Source organism: Xiphophorus hellerii, chromosome 3, assembly GCF_003331165.1.
Source record: "Xiphophorus hellerii strain 12219 chromosome 3, Xiphophorus_hellerii-4.1, whole genome shotgun sequence".
NCBI lineage: Eukaryota > Metazoa > Chordata > Actinopteri > Cyprinodontiformes > Poeciliidae > Xiphophorus > Xiphophorus hellerii.
The window spans coordinates 26,740,399-26,757,948 of NC_045674.1; the positions used below are offsets into that span (position 1 = coordinate 26,740,399).

General features: G+C 40.5%; 1 protein-coding gene across 26 annotated transcripts in view; it reads right to left on the reverse strand.

The window, feature by feature from the left end:
* The window catches only part of LOC116714646 (plectin-like), a 136,693-nt gene that overhangs the window by 30,829 nt on the left and 88,314 nt on the right, over positions 1-17,550 (reverse strand). For 10 of the 26 annotated variants that reach the window (XM_032555362.1, XM_032555424.1, XM_032555479.1 and 7 more), the window contains exons 2-7: positions 9,242-9,303; positions 6,163-6,177; positions 5,121-5,210; positions 2,801-2,878; positions 2,610-2,714; positions 1,207-1,373 (exon numbers count right to left, since the gene is read on the reverse strand). In XM_032555362.1, the coding sequence (XP_032411253.1) occupies positions 1,207-1,373; positions 2,610-2,714; positions 2,801-2,878; positions 5,121-5,210; positions 6,163-6,177; positions 9,242-9,303 (517 nt within the window). Of the gene's footprint in view, positions 1-1,206; positions 1,374-2,609; positions 2,715-2,800; positions 2,879-5,120; positions 5,211-6,162; positions 6,178-9,241; positions 9,304-11,493; positions 11,874-17,550 lie in introns of those variants that run through there. The other 16 variants (XM_032555371.1, XM_032555439.1, XM_032555488.1 and 13 more) reach the window with 7 other exon arrangements.

The following is a 17,550-nucleotide window of genomic DNA, read 5'->3' on the forward strand; positions in this document are numbered from 1 at the left end:
GTCACTGCTCTTAAGTTTCAGCTCAACAATGTGAGCCTTGACCTCATCAGCAGATCTCCAGGATGGAATCTTGGACCTAAAGTCAAGAGAATGTTCAGTGCAGCAGCGGCATTACTGACTTCTGCCTCAGATCAAATCAGCGGCACAGGTTTCAGAGCCCTATACAGTTACGCCCATACACCACACCCCTGGCCTTTATGAAAAGCAAAAAAGAGCGTCTAATACAGAAAAGAAAAAACCTGAAGGTTGGTTTAATCTTCAGGAAACTTGCCCCTGCAGGTATACTTTCCGTTCAAATCGTAAACGCTCGGCAGAAACAAAAACATCCATCTCATATAATCTCGCTTTTCTCCCCGTTTGCACACAGATTCACTGTAAAATCCTCCTGAGAAAAAAAAAAGACGCGCATTCACCTCCCAGGATGTAAACACGCAAAGCAACCTCCATTTAAGTCTGACAAAATGTCAACAACACCTACACATGAGTCACCTTATTTAAGGTACAACATCAAGTAACTTGGGATTTTTAGTAAAACTCTAGGTGTTTTACTTTTTTTTAATTCAGGGTTATTAACAGAACACCAAAGGCGGTGGAGAATTACTCACTGCCAAGATCCCCTGCTATTACCTAAGCCCTCAAGACTTAAACACTTGAACCCATATTTCATTAAGGCAGCAGGAGACAAAGGAGTCTCAAGTGCAGTAACAAGAGACGGATCAGAAGGAGACATTTGGAAAGTAAAACCAGAACACCCATTTCAGCAGGGGCGCACAACATGATGCAGACCATCTATTGCTAAAGATGCAGCGCTAACCGTCTGCCCTAACCGTGCGTTGACCTCGGCGCCATAAAGCAGCCACGTCACAGTTGTTATGCATGAATTATTGAAGAAGTAGACCTCTTGTTGAGATTGAAGCAGGGAGCAGGTTTTAACCGGCAACAGGAAGGGTAATCTGACATCTGAAAGCGTTCCAAGCACTCCCTCCTGCCGAACTGCCCTCAGTATTAAATTAAACTAAAGTGTGATGAGATACTCCTGTTGATTTGTCAGTTTTCTATTGCCACAGGGTACATTTATTAAGCATAAACCAAGAGGGAGCGTGCTAGTGCAGCTATCCGCAGCAGACTTTCCTGTCCGTGCTTGCACCAGATCTCACTCCAACGAGATGGTTGGCATTAAGGCAGGGATCAGCTTTCCACACTCACTAGTGCTTATGGATGACGGCGTTGAAGAGCTTGCCGTCCCTCCAGCTGGTGGTGAAGTTGTCGCAGCGGATGCCCTGGTAGCCGTCCGTCATCCTCTGCGACCAGAGCAGCAGCTTCTCCTTGGCGGTCATGTCTTCCGACTGGCCGTTGATCTGAATGTCTGAGATCTGACGTCAGGCATGCAGAAAAAGAAAAAAAAAAGAATTTTAAGTCTACAGAAAAGCGAGAGATTTGGGATAACGTGTGTAAAGAAGTAAATATAGTAATTAGTGGAAACCAAAAGATCCAATTACATGGAACTACCGACCACCACCAGAGTTGATTTTGTTTTGTTGACAGGATAGTTATTGTTCATCATCACCTCTGGGACTTATGGATTTATATACAAATAATAGGTTTTTTAGAATCAGAAGATTTACAACAACAAAAAGCCTGAGATAAATATGTTCTGAAATTATTTTAGAGTTTTTTTCCACATTTTTACCAAGCTGAAACAAAATGAGGTTGAAACTATTTGTTTACAGAACTTTTGAGGATTTCCGCTTGGTCTGTTGTGGCTCTGTCTCTGGGATCCAGATTAGTTACATTTGGGGGCTTTGGGCATAGAAAAGATGACTCACAGCTGGCAGTGAGTCTCCAAGTCCATCAGAAGTATTTACAAAGAGAAAAATAAGAAAATTCTTCACAGAAGGTCATTTTCATCTGATTTGGCGTACCCACCTGTCTAATTTGCTACTGTTCATCTTTTCTTCTGTATTTCATAAATGATTGGATTAAATACTCCAATTATTATTTGATTACAGGGTGGTTTCATTTCTCTATGACTCACCAGAAACCACATCCCGGCTGTCTCCTGTTATTCACTATTGTATAAAAGTATAAAGACGGCGTATCAACGGGACACAGCTGATGGAATTACTAAATAATCACATCGGCTTGTCTGTCACCTGTCCTTTATTTTGTGAAATGTAAACCCAAACTGAGCTTTCAGTGGGTGGTGGGACGCTACCAGATCTGTGCGGCTGAAGCCCAGGGATTTCTGCCTTTCAGCTCTTGGCATGCACAGGAAAAGCTACAATAGCTCCTGGACATTTGGGGTGTGGACTTGCAGAGAAGTAAGCCAACAATTAGGATACTCCATGTGACTCACCCTCCCGTTGGGGGGAAAAAAAAGGGAGAGTGACTAATGCCGGCACGCCCTAATGGTGCGCTGTTTCCTTCAACAGTTGTGATTCAGCAAAGTTAGTCTGTGTTACTTCATGGAATATGGGAAGAGTGAATGTGTCTTGATGAGAAGGCAAGATCCCCCACTGATTGGTTCCAAGGAGATGGAGAAGCAGCAGCAGCTCAGATCCCAGAGGGACAGGGTAAGAGTAATAATAAAAATGGAACATAACACTGACAGATGAGGAGACCTGGAAGTGGAGGATGATGGTCCATATTAACCCCAGTGTCAGCTTGGGGTTCCCGTCCGCTATGTCGTCATTTCTGATGTTCACCAGCTTGACCTGTCGAAACACAAAGGACACGGTCATTCGAGCGAGCGCCGGCCGTGACGTCAGGCACAGCGAAACAGCTCATCTCAACGTCTTACCTGCCGGTGTTTCAGGAAGTCCAGTGCTATCTGTACATTCTGGAGTTTGTGGAAGCGCATCCGGCCTTTCTCTCTGGGCTGGAAAGCAGCAAGAAACCACAGAAAGACGAAATGAGTTACATCAGCAAAATAAGTCAGATTAGTGGTAAAATGCATATAATGTTTGACAAAAAATGATGAGATAATGCAAAGTTAAATAAAATGGCAAATAAAAAAAAGAGGTAACCACAGATTCCTTGTCCGTACTGTAATTCCTAATCTAATTTTTTCTGTTTTTCCATCAGTAAGCAACAAAGTGGATGAATGGATTTAGCTACCCAAGAATGGTAGCTCATACCACATAATCCGTGGGTTATACCTATTTTTGTTGAATTAGTTTAAAGCTCCAGTCTGTGCATTATGTATTAGAGTAGTGATGTACTGCTGAATAAAGACAACCACCAATGTTAAAAACCCCCCCAAAAACAAACAAAAAACATTTCAGTTTTATTAAAAATGCACTAAAAATTGAGCCAGTGATTGGAACCGGACGATTTTCAGTTTCACTGGTCTTGACCAGGCAATCTTTGACTTTGATGGCACCAAATAAGAGTAATCAGGTTGTACTGTCAATAACACTCTTCAAAGTGGAAGCATTTGCTGAGGGGAAAAAACTCAAAGTGAGCTATTCAAACTAAAGTCAAAGAAAAGCAGGACGATATTTAAAAGTAAACCACATTTTCTAGGACATGTCTGAAGTTCAGTTAGGCTGTGTTAAGTGAAGGAGAGACTTTCAGACAGTGGCAGGTAGAATGTTTTGCAGCTTGGCTGATTGGAAGATGTTGAGAGACCATAGGAAAACTCAAGTTAAGATTGGGGGTGCTCCAATTGCAGTTTTCTAGCTGATTACGGATCTCTAAAAATACTGACCTGACGATTCCAGACTTAGCCAATGTCGATTTTTTTTTTTGTCTGAAAATTTGTCAAATTTAGCATTGAAGTCGCTATGCTGAGAACAGTGGGATGACTATTGTTAACTGCACAAGTGGCCTGGTGAGTGTATCTGTCAATCAGCCCACAGCAGAGCAAAAAGAGACAGCGGCTGATTTTCATGCCTTGCAGAAGTAGATAACATCGCTAGATAAGATGGGTTTCAAATGTAAGTATCAGCCGATCACAGATCAACAAAAATTAATGGAATCTGGGCCGATCTATCAGTCGGACAATTTATCAATGCACACCCAGGTAAGATTGAGGTTGTACAACATCTTGTAGAACATACAAGAATACAGGTATTTTATAGCTTTGATTATCGCCAACATATGATTAGCCAGATTATTGTCTACTCTCTAAACCTGTTTGTATTGCGACTGCGGTCTCACACAGCATTGTCATGTTGACGAACTGGCTAAAACCAATTATGGAGGCCACTGCTTTACAAAAATCAGGGTCCGGTACATTTACCATCAGTACATTTTTAACGCCTCCCCATCAGCGACATACTGAAAATCCATTGAAAGAAACTTAAGAGATCCACAGGAGGACAAATTTCCCTAGTGGAGTTCTATGGATGCCATGCAACAGCCAACTCAATGACACAGGGGAGGTGAAAACATAACCGGAGGACAAACTGTAAGTTCCAAAGCCACTCACCAGCCGAACGCTCCTGACCATGTCTTTCTCCCTCGGCTAGCAAGCGAAATGTGACGGAAAGCAGGCGAAGGCCAAACAGCAAAGATCAGAACAGAGGTTAAAGGGAAGGACAATGGAAGAAGAAGGAGAAGAAAGAGGAATAGGTGGAAGGGGTGTAGAATAGAACTGTGGATCATATTGGAAAACCTTTCACAGACGTACACGCAGACAAGAGCGGTGCTATTAATATGTCACAGTTTCGAAGGCATTCAGAAGATGGGCAGAGCTGGAGCAGATGTTAGTAGCGATGAAGTACAGCAGCTGTAAGCAGAGAAACTGTACAGATCTGAAGCTCAAGGCAAAAAATAATAATAAAAGAAAGAAAAAAAGCTGCCTGTTGCTGAATTTAATTGATGTAGAAACGTCCAAAAATATATCAAAAGATCAACCAAAACAAAACAGGTAAAATACAAGAAAATAAGAGGCGTTTGCAAATCTACAAATGGTTCTTTAGCATTTGAAAGATGATGGATTTGTGGTGATTTGTTCCGAGAGGGCACAAATCCCAGATTAAATAATTGCCTCCTATGCAATAAATCAGGATTAAGTTAAACTGTGAAGCATTGCTGAGTTAAAAAAAAAAGATGCAGCCGTCAAGCACAATTATTTTTTTTTTGGCATCGTCTCAACACAAACACTGAAAACTTACCAGAGTTTCTCCGGAGAGGACCTCCAACAACGAGATCAGGTTATGTCCATCCCGAAGATCTTCATACAGATCTGCCACTTGACGCTGTGCCTGCCGGGGGAAAAGGGAAAAAAGAGAATGTGTCACAAGGATACGCAAACACCGAGAAATAGCTTAAGCTGCTATCAAGCTTCTGCTCAACTTGCCAGCAGTGAGGACCCTGTCTCCTCTACGAAATATGTGTAATATTTATTGTGTGCCCGATAGAAGGGGTCACTACCCTGCCAGGAAAGTCTCTTCAAGTAGTTGGCATACACTCTGTCTGCACTTATTAGATGATATTGCTACATTTTTGTATGAATGGACTTTTTATACACATCCTACAAAACCTTTTCGATTCTGGTTTACCTTGAGGTCACACACTGTATGAGTTACGTAGAGCATTATCCACTTCCAGTTGTTTGCAATACACTTTATGATTACTTTTACATGAACTTTATAAATTCAATTCTGCTCAGTGTGTATGACACTTGATACCATTTTTGACTCAAAAAAAAAGGGGGGCAAAGAAAAAACAAAAAGAAAAGAAAAGCAGCAGCAACAGTATCCAGCAGTGCTTTGTGACTAGCACACCTCTACACGGGTTAGGAATGCATAGCCTTGAGGAGTCAAGCCTGACTGCAGCTCCAGATGCTAGCAGCTGCCAACGCTCAGAAAAGTTACAGATATGATTCAAAACAAAAACAGAAGTCCACATTAAGTGGTAAAAAGGTGATTCGCAACCAAAAGAAACAGTTTTGACAACATTTAGAAGAAATTAACAGCAGGTATTTGTCACTACTGCTAACAGTTACTAACAGTTTGTGGTACAGCTGCAACCGGGAAGTGAGCCAACACAGCAAAAAAAAAAACACACACACACACACACACAAAAAAAAACGTGACTGTGCCAGGAAAATGTATATTTGGAACCTGGGGGGGGGGGAGGTTGGGGAGGGGGTGTCCTTCCATGCCAGACAGACACTGAAGACACACAGTCTTATTTCAGCATGCTATCACCTACCTCTGCCCTCCCAGGCTTAGTGAAGACAGACCATGAAATGCAAAGAAAGTTATAAGTTAGAGATTAGCAACAAAGCTAGCTAACGAGTGAGACAGAATAATCACTGCTATACGCTGTATGGCCACCAGGGGTCACTGTTTACACAATCATTGAGTATACTTCACATTACTGTGAAATATGCACATTTTTGCTGCTTTTTAAAATAATCCAACCAAACAGAAATATCTTATAAAACTATGACTGAATACGAAATCAGATTCCAAAAATCACACTTCATATATAATGGCTTGTATTTTGGGGAAAAGTATGTGTGACTACAGTACGTAACAAAGAGTCATCTATCACCACCTGGTAATTACAGCACTCTGTTCTGAAGCCCCTATATCCAGTAGATTATCTGAACATTTAGTGCTGAAAGATAACAGACTGTTGTACAAACTGCACTGTTTGTCAGAACTTATCTGTAAAACCTCTAAGTTAGAAAGCCTTTGTATCTCTTTATGGTCTGATTCACCTTGTTTCATACGTTTTTTTCTTTTCCTAAGATGAAGACTCCACCTTTTTTCACTCCAACATAGCTTTCTATTATTTTTATGTTCTGTTCGGGCCTGAAAAGCCCAGGAGGAGTCTGCACAGAAACATTTTCACATTCTGCAGCTGTGCCGACATTCCAGGCTTCCCTGGTGCAAGTTGAAGAGACTTACTGAGCAGGGAACAACACTCCGTGGCCTTTTACAGCTTTTCACAAACCAGGTAGGTTCTAGTCTGCTGCCCTTCAAGCAGACTATTAAGTCATTAAATCAGTTTAACCTCAGCGAGGGGTCTTTAAAGTTAACACTTTCCATACCACATTCCACCATGTTTTGTTCTGTGTTTGACTGCACATGGCAACTTGTGAGGTTGTGAGAATCTCCTGGTATGATGTCACTGAGGAAAGATTTCATGTTTTTTCGGCATCACTATCTTTACACAGGAAGATCTAGAAAAACGTCCTTTATCTTGTAATTGTTCTTTTTTAAAACAGAGAAGGAACTACTTGAATTTGTTGATTTAAAGAAGCGTTACCCAAGCAGGACCGACGGTTTCTCCACCTTTCCAAATCATGACTTTCTGGTCATGGTGTGGACTTTTTTTTAGCACTCTCTCACCCAAATGACTGACAGTGTACAGCACAATGTTGTTATAGGATCTACCAAGCTGGAGAAAATTCCTGCAACTTGAACCCTCTCACTGGTATCTCATTAAAAGAATAAGAATGAGCGAAGGTTTTATCAGACTTTTGTTTTTTTACCTGCCTATATGTGAATACTTACAAAATTCTCAGTACGTGCCATTGAGCTTAAACCGGGTATGACGGTAACTAGGACACCAGACCCAGGAGTCTGGGCAGCACATGTGCTACTGTGAGCTTCAATCATGAGCTTTAGGGTGAGAACAGAATCCGCCTTTGCAGCGGTAGTTAACTGAGACCAGATGTGTTTGACCCGCCATCCAACATTCACAGAGAACAGTCAAGAGAAACAAAGAAACAGTCCAAAATTAGCTCTCTTACAGTCATCGCCGGCTGTGCCAGAGGTGCTCATTCATGGAAAAAGGTCTCCTGTTTTCCTTTGCTTTCATTTTAAGCAAATGAATGGCCCAATGTCTATAAGCTGAACAGAGCGTGAAGACACAAAGCTGTGAATGTGCCGCTGCCAGTGGGAGTTTCCTGAAATTAAGGTGAACCAAGCAACATTTTAACTGCTCTGAGGGAGGGGCTGTGTGTCAAAAAGGCTAGGGTTTCAACCCTAATGAGGGGTTCCAGGGTACGGCATAGGATCTCCCTCGAGTCCTCTTTTGACCCGTTCTCTTTCTGTGAATGACTGGTTCTCTGGTGGGCTTTCAGACCACAGGCTGGGATTAGAATGAGGTAAGTGATTGATCGGAGGCGGATGGAAGTTTTACACAGCCCCTCAGCTGATGGCAGGCTGGACTCCTAGCGAGCCTCGCCATCACGGTGAAATGCGAGTGTCTGAGTGTGAGACAAAGGCCGACCAGTCAGCCTGTATTTGTACAAGTAGGAGGAAGGACGTTGGCAGCATTATTTGCAGGGGATGTTTACAATGAATGGGTGAGAGATGAAGTAGAAGAAATGTACAACCTCTCTCCACTGTTCAAAGGAGACCTGATGAGACTACTGAGTCTGCTCTCTAGCTTAGTTGGTACATCATTCATAAAAATTATCAATTGAGTGTGAATTTGGGCAAGTAATAATCAGTACTAGTGAGAAAGCCTACTTAAAAATCACGTTTGGTTATCATTTACACAACTAGAATGTGAGTGAAATTGGTCGATTTTCAGGAGTCATCAACCCTCACCATAGTAACCAGCCAGTCAGAAACTAAAAAGTATGATCTTTTTCTGATCAGCAAACATAAGTCTCCATAACTACAACACTCATCAGTGTAAGAGTGGTTGCTTGGTGAAGAAGAAAACAAGATGGATATTTTCTGCATCAACGAGGCTCAAAAAAGGAAGTCAGGGAGAAGTGATAAAAGACAGACAGACAGACATCTCAACAGATGACAGGATGGCAGAATATATTACAGTTGCTCTAATTTATCTGTATGAGCCTAATCCTACATAGACTGCTGTCTTAGTCATGCTAGCCATGCTAAACACTAATACAAGATGCTAATCTCCAATTTTTTTCAAATTAAAAGTACATTTTGTGAGAAAGTCACTGCTCTCTCACAAAGTTTGTTTGGTGTATGAAAATCGAAAATCGGGATTGGCAGGTGACAACTAGAAAAAAGTGGAGCTGTACAAAAATCTGAAATTGGCCACAAAAATTCTGATCAACTTATCTCCATCACACAACATTGCAATGCTAGTTGACAGACAGTAAACAGTGAATCCGTCTAGGGATATTCACCTGTATTTAAAACTACAGCAGGACGACATCTTTCATGAAACCCGAATGGCCACAGTTTATAGCTAAGGCTAAATTCCTCCTTAATGGACCTGATTGAATGCAAATGTGTGCAAAAATGTGTCATTTAATGTGTGTTTAGTCCCTAAAAGGAGAGGATGGTCTTACCTTTATCAAATGCTTGTTAACCCATTTTGTGAAGGTTTTCTTCTGTACCCGATCTCTTTCATCTGGAACACAGAGACACCGTGGGTCATTCATCAGAAATATACAACACAAATCTGGAAAGCTAAATGTATTCATACTGAAGATTTCTGGTATGGGCCCTTTGGTTTGGCATGCATGTACTTAACAAATAAAGTGTAGCTTAAAACCCGTACACACATGCGGAACCTAGAACTTTTTTTGCCATGGGAGGTTTGAAAAGGGCTGCACATTAGTTTTAAGGCGAAACATAACAGAACCCGCTACAAAACAACAAATAATACCAGCTTTGTTACAACTTACTCAAATTTTCCGATTTTGCCTCGACTGCTTATGTCAATGCTAATCTACAAACATCTAAACTGGTGATGTATAAATCCCATTCTGCATGTGAAAGTTCAGGTATGTACAGAACTGCCTTTATTGTTGTGCCCCCTAGCTGTAGCAGGTATATTGCAAGATTCCCACTGTAAGATTTACCACAACACTATTACACAACAAAGACACAGAACTCCCTTGCTGGGTGGAAAAGGTACTTCTGCGTACGCCACCATCTGACTCAGGCTACATCACAGCACATTCATCCCCATTTGTCCAGAACAAGCTCATGTTTCACTGAGTGACATCACTGCAAGAAAACAAAACAAAGCCAAAGATGAAAAGATTTCGAAGCCGAAGCGTCCAGGTGAGCGCAAGAACTCTCTGTGGGATTGGAACTTGGCATGAAAACTATTAGCGGGAGCAGTTTTTCCCCCCCAACAAGAAAGAACAAGACGGAGGTGCCGAACACACCCATTAACACAACAAACATGTACATTTTCACTTGGTGTTGTGATCTTCAAGAGGGAGAAAAAAACCCCCAGAAAACCACAAGGTGTGTTTCTGCGACTTTCAACTATGGGAATGTGTCTGTTTCTGGCTCCCTGACAGATCTGTTAACATTTTTAACCAAGCAGATTTAATCATCTTTCACAGCCAAAAAGCACAAACCGGCTAGCTTGAGGAACTACCACTCAATGTCTCTCATAGGGACGCTCCTTTAGCGACGTTTAAGTCAATTTCATACAAATGACGACACAACACAAAGTCCGCTCAGTGTTATCAGTGTAAGGGTGTGACCCGAGTGCCTTCACACACCGACACACCCAGCAATGAAAGCGAAGAACACTGATTCAACACAAACAGAAAAATTGACACCCACAGGCTACATTAGCTTCCCCCCCCGGCAAGACAGCAAATATGCATGTTTTATTAAACGGTCTTCTAGGAAAACCTTGTTCACTCCCAATTAGAGATTGAACCTTATTTTATTTTCAAAGCAATATGCACTGAGGAAAGGTATGTGACCTCAGTGGTTCAACTTCCTGTCAAGGAGGGAAAAAATTTTTATCTCAAAAGGAAATGTGAGGGCAAAACCCCTCTCAACCCTACCACAATATCGCTGGTAATTGTCAGTTCAAAAGCCTTAAAATCTGATATTTTTTAATAATATGAAAAATAACTGCAAGTGAATATAAAACTGATCCTTTTTTTTAAATCAACAAACACATCAGTTTGACGTTAAACGTACTTTTTTGAGCTTAAGAAATTCCTAAGCTAGATTTGATACGTTCAAATCTATCAAAAGAACATCCATCGTTTTTGTCATCTTAATTTATTATATTCACTATGTACAGTACAAAAGTACAAAATGAAGTACAAAAAGGCAACATGATTGAAGATACGAAAGGTTTTTTTTTTTACAGTAGACAGTCACAACTTTTTATATTTACTAAAGAAGTGGATGTGTCTTCATGTAAATATAGCTCATTAATCATTTTGACTACCATAGAAGATAAATAGACTGTTGCTATAGTGACTGACTTCCAAACATACTCATGAAACAAGGGAAATTGTGATTCAGTTTTGCTTTGGTGACAAGATAGGAAGCTGCTGGTGAAATAAGGAGGGAGTATCCTGTACCTTTTTTAAAAAATGTAAGTCACTCTGTCACAGTTCATAAAATGGAATCCTATAATATATCCATATCCACTGAAAAAAAAAGTGATGAATGTCTGTTAGACAAGTCTGATATAAAGTTCTCCAACCTGAGCTCTGCTTTTCCTTCTTCCCATTAAAACAACCCAAAACTTTATTCCTGCCCAGCAGCTTTTCACATACTATTAAAGTAACGGCTCAAGACCAAGGCTTGCAATTGAGCGGAGCCATACTGGTACCTTTCCTCCCGTCCGTAGACTTCAGCATCCCTTGGTAATACCCATCATCTGAGGGCGTCCTGTCTCTCCCCAGACTGTCAGTGGAGAAATTCCTGTACTTCTGCTGCTGAGAGTTCATTGTCATTGTCTGTCGGCTCGCAAAATAATATTCCTAATGACAAAAAGGTTGGTGGCGAGCCTCCTCTCGACGGGAACCTCTGCGTTTCTTGCTTCTATCTTTGGCCCTGTCGGTTTGCTCCAGAGTGTGCAAGTCCTGTGGCCAGAATCCACTAAGCTCTTCACAAACCTATGATTTCTCTGCCTTTCTATCCTCTACTAACCTCCTCGCTCCCTCATTGGTTTTTCGGCTCAGCCCTTCTTTTTTCCTTCCTGTTTTTTTTTCTCTCTCTTTTTTTCCTCCCCCTTTCTTCCACTGTGTTGTGCCTGCAGGCTACGGAGTCTGGGCCTGCCCTGGTGAGTGAAGTTCTGTGTGCTCAGTGACATCGACGTGCGGAAGACGCGGCGGGTTGGACTCTGGACACACCCCTTCCTGTTGCATTGCGCCGAACATGAAGAGAGCGCTGGGTGAGGCTGAGGTGTGGTAACCTGAGCGTCCTATCACTTTATGGCTTGCGCAAGAAAACTAAAACGCAGATGGTAATAAAGTCACGCTGCTGATGGGTTTATTATGACTTTGAATACATTAAACGACAGATAAATGAAGAATGTTGAGAAATAGATTTGACAAAAAGGTGAAAAGACTCGCACGCTGACTACAGAGGCACACACTGATCTCTGGTTACTCATCTCTTATTCATGGCATTCCTCAGGCATTTCCAATAAGAAGCTCGCTACCATAAAGAAGAAGGGGAGAGTGGGGGGCTGAACTCGTTTTGGGAGTGGCTGTTACATTTTCTAGATTGTGATGCATGAAATCAGCCCTGACATGCAAGAAAAAGAGCTTCTGATGGGTGTTTTTATACCGTTTGTTTGTGATTTGACCGCAGTTCCTCGAGAGGATGTAAACAAAACACCCATCAGAAATGCGAGTTTGTTATTAATTGTTAAATCTTGATGACGCTCTGGTTCATATGAGATGAAAACTGACCTTTGGCCTTCATGCAACCATCCCTATGTTAAATCGTAGTGCTCCACCTAGGACAGAAAGCTAGTCAGAATTGATAGGCAGATGATTGAGCTAAATATGGGCAATACGGAAAGGAAAACCTAAAAGAGGCTGGAAAAGGCTTGAGATCCGGTCAGATCATCAAAACGACAACCACAAACTGAATTGAATTTATTGTTTGTTTGTCACTATAAACATGTACAACGAGATTAAAGATACAGCCAAGAACAGTAATTTAATGGTTTATGTCAAAACACACTCGTGTCGGAACTCCCCAGTCAAAGTCCAGTCCTAATTTTGATTGAGAATTTGTGACAAGACTTTAAAAAGAAAAAAGGGATGCTGACCATCTAATATGGTTTGACTTGCAGCTGTGATTGCAGCGGATAGTTTACAAGGTACACCATGTCGGTGGCTGTGCTGGTCTATAGCTAAGATCCCAATAAAAACAGTCTGAGGTCTGCGGTTGTGACGTAGCAAAAACGAGCAAATGCTAAAGGAGTATGAAAGCTTTCGCAAAGCACCGTGGATCTTCTGGATTAGAGTCTGACTTAGATATAAAGTCTTCTTCTGGGAAAGTAAAATCAATAGAAGATGCAAAAAATAAGAAAAACGATTATATCGGGTACTTGTGCGAGATCGGATTTATGAAAAACCTTTTATATTTAAGAGTTGCGTGAAAGAAGCAACTGTAGAAAAGTTGTCTGTAATGTTTACAGATTCTGCCAACATCTATACATTGTTGGGTGTCTTCTGTTACTAATAACGCTAACTTTTTATTAATTAAATGAAAAAAAATTTAATTCCTGTTATAAACGGAAAATATTTCCGTGTAGACAGTGACTACATGTGCTAAAAGTCATAGAATAACCTTTGTTTGCTACACTTTGACCCTTTGGGCGTACAAATATATATACCTACCATGACTCAACCCTGCCTCGTATTACTTTAAGGGGCATTAAAGTGCCCTTTATCTCCTTCTGAGCGCAACAATTTTCTGCACAACCTGTGTGAACACGAAGACGCCGAATGTGTCAGCGCCAGGGGATCTGTGCGGACCTGCTGGTGTGGAGCGGCGCAAGTGTGTTGACTCACCTTAAGCCACGCTCGCAAATTTGGAGACACGCCTTTGTAGTTCTACAATGTCTAGGCAAGCAGTGGAATTAGGGTGAGGCGCGCAGGGAAGCAATTAAATCCGAGCCGGGGAAGGAATTTCTCCAAAAACTGACGGCTTTTGATTGTAAAAAATATTTTCAGTGCCTTTCAGAAATTTTTTTATGCCTGTTTAAGGTGTTCACGTTTTTTTTTTATAGTACAACAACAACTTCTGGTACGGCGTTTTATTGGATTTTTCGTGATAGAGCAATACAAAGTAGTGCATGGCGTTGAAGTGGGAGAAAAAAGGAAAAAAAGTGGCTCCGAATTTGTATCGAGTCTACTGAAAGGAAAAACCACGTTTTGGTGGCAGACGCAGCTCTAAATCTTTGGCATATTTCTCAATCAGCTTTGCACATTTTAATGTTTCATGTCATTCGCCTTTGCAAAATCATTTTAGAAGAAAAACCTCCGTACAAGCGTCAAGTCTTGCGCATCATTTCACATCAACGCTGCCCGTTTTCAGCGCCCCATGCACACCATAATGACGCCACCGCCATGCTTTATCATAAGTTTGGTTGCACAGGGTTTTCATTTTGTGGCGTCAGATTGTCGGGGCTCTAAATACCAATGAATTGCACTTTTCAGATTTGCATTCGTGAAAACGATGATACACTATTTTGTGTTGATCTATCACTAAATTCCAATGAAACCGTTTCTGTAACGTGAAAAATCTAAAAAAAAAAAAAAAAAAAAAAAAAGTTAACAGTTTTAGTTTAACTTAAAGATTTTATTGAAAAAAAATGTTGGTTCATTTGCCCAGTGAATGAACGCTCAGTGATTCTCTGACATTGGAACTTGCCCCAATTACAAAATCTTTCAGAGCCCCATGGGAAAAAAACTGTATAAGGGGGACACGAATGGGAATGCGGCACATAAAAAAAAGAAAAAAAGAAAAGAAGCATGGAACGTCTTAGTCATGAGATCTTCCCTCCTAAAAGGAGACATATCATTAAGTTCTCTACATGCTTATTACTTTGCTCCCTCATCTGGCTTCATCAAAACCAGATGGAACAATCTGGCTCTTTATGAGAGGAGTGAAAAAATAGAGAGAAAGTTTTTTTTTTTCCTTTCTCCCTAAATGATCAGTTTGTGGTTGGATGATTGTTTATGATGGACTGCCATGTTTGTTCTTCCTTTTCTCACTTTGTGATTTCATTATCCGGTAAACGATTTGAACACAGTCAGCCTCAGCACTCCCAGACTTAGAGGTTAGATTTAAAAAAATAAAAATAAAATAAAACGTTGCACTTCAGGGCCAAATGGTTTTTAAAATCTTATAATCACAACATGTCTGGGTTGACCTGCTCAGACAGTTTAGAAACCGTTTCAGAAGCATTTATGGTTTTAAAGAATGAATCCCTAGTTTTTTTTTTTTTTGAATTTCTTTATTTTATTTCTGGTGGCAAACTATAACCTTCCAAATCAGAAATGCTACATATGTAGACCTATATGGACTATACCTTCTCGGTTGTCGGCACTTTTGTTTTTACAGCTAATTTTTTGCATTAATCAAACAATAAAATAAGCAGATACATTTCTGGTATTTTTTTGTTTTTTTTTTTTGTAGAACTGTTGAAATGCTTCTAATCTACAGCAAAGAAAAGCACAGCTGAGCTTTCAGCCACTTGAGACTAGAGCAACCTGCATTTATGCTTTTGGAAACAAGAACCCGAGCAAATTAGCGGACAAAGGAATTCTAAGAATGTGTCATTATGGTTTCTGAAAGAGCTGAGCTGCAAAGAAAATACAAGGGTTCACAGAGAGGGAAGGCGACACCTTTCATAGCAGAACTGTAAAAAAATAAAAAAATATATATAAGCTGCACTGATTTATTTCCCTTCCATATAAGGTTGCTTAATTTCACCATCTCACTTATCCACCCTCATGACTGACCTCGACTGTTCTGTTGGCGAATTCAGGTGAAAGTGTGACACGCCTCGCAGACGACATCAAGAAAGCTGATAAAACTCCGGAACGGGATTATCTCCACAGCCCCGGGATTATCTCATACATTGTTTGAAGAGGATAAAGGAGAAAGGAGCAGGATGAGAGAAAAAAAAAAAAAAAAAAAAAAGAGGAGGGGAAGGTTGGCGGCCGTTGGGAGCGTGTTGGATCGTATTTCTGTCTGAGCGCCGGAGGAATGCTTCGCTCAGAGCGATCCTTGACAGGATGATGGGCCCGCCTAGAGGTTAGGGTTCGTAAAGATCAAAAGCAGTGATATCCACTGTCTGCATTCGCCATCTTGCGTTTTTCTACATTTTTTCACGCTATAAAGGCAAACTTTAGATTATTTTTTTCTAGATTTAAATCAGAAAAGCCTCTACATGGCTTTTCAATGAAACATGGTTTATAATAATTATAATATAACTGACTGACCAGCTATTATGCATGGACTCCACATATGTGATACATCACAGCTGAAAGAAAGGCACAGCATGTCCAGTGTTCAGTTATAATTGCTGTGAATGTTGGTTGTACAAATTAGTGGTGGACGATATGGACTTAGAATTTTATCGCAATATTTTGTGGCACTATTTTGATAACAATAAAATTATGAAGAAAAAAAATATTTCTGTTTGAAATGGTTTTCTACAGGATGTCACTTACTTAAAAAAGTATGATGTATATCACTAGAATGCACATGGTGATTGCATTGTATTATTATTATTATTTTTATTTGCTGGTGTTTCTTGATGGGTTTGTGGAGCTAACTGTGGAGAAAACAGCAACAAAAAAACCATTTCTGGGTAAGACTATCAGTTTTTAAAAAAAATATTTACTATCAATAAATGATTCATGACGATGCTAAATCAAAATCCCTAGCATAATAAAAAAAAATCGTGATAAGTGATAAATGATAAACGATACAATCCCTACAACTAAATTTGACTTCAGGGTTGCTGAATACAAATCTCCATCATACTTTTCCTAAGTTCACAATTACGCACTACTTTTTGTTTTTCTGAAATAAATCCCCCTCAAAATAGGTTGAGGTTTGAGGCTTTAAGTTAACAACATTTACATTGAAACTGTCAGAATGTGTCTATGCTAATTAGCTTAAAATCACCAAATCTAAATATGTGTCTAAATGCAGGTAGGAGATTACAATACATCAGATAAAAGTTTTGTCATATTCCTGGCACAAGTCTTTGAAAGTTTTTTTGGTTTTTTTTCATTAATATTTTTAAGGTTCTAATATGGTTTGATGTGATGTTGTTGTCTTAGCAGAAGCAGAAGCTGAAAGCGGACACAACGTTGTTGCTTCGTACGCTAATCGCAGGCATGTTTGCCATAGCTGTGGCATGAAACGACGTCCATTTATCCTGGATCGCCGTGCTGTCAGAAATAGATCTGATGATGAATATGAAAACCTAGTTTATCACAGACTCAACAAGCCTTCGGATTAGCCAGAGCAGCTGAGTGGTTTTAAAAATAGACCAGCTGCAGGAGAGTCTGTGAAGGGGACCAAATGTGGGTCCGGGTGAGTGTGTGTGTGTTAGTTGAAGAAGAATAAGAAAAGATGGATGGGGAGGAAAAAAAAGCCTCTGAGCTGCAGTTTTGTGAGGACACAGCAGATTAAAAAGAGCTTGTGTCTCCCTCTGCAGGTGAGATCAAGGAATTGGTTTGTTCATGGAATCTGGAAAACAATCACGGTCGAGTTTATTTTCCCCGTCTGAAATCAGGTAAGGAAAAAAACTGAACATGGAGAATATGGAGGGAAAGACTGATGTGGTGTACGTGTTAAACAGCCCATCATCTGTTTCAGAGGACTGATTTATGAGTAAGGAGAAAAT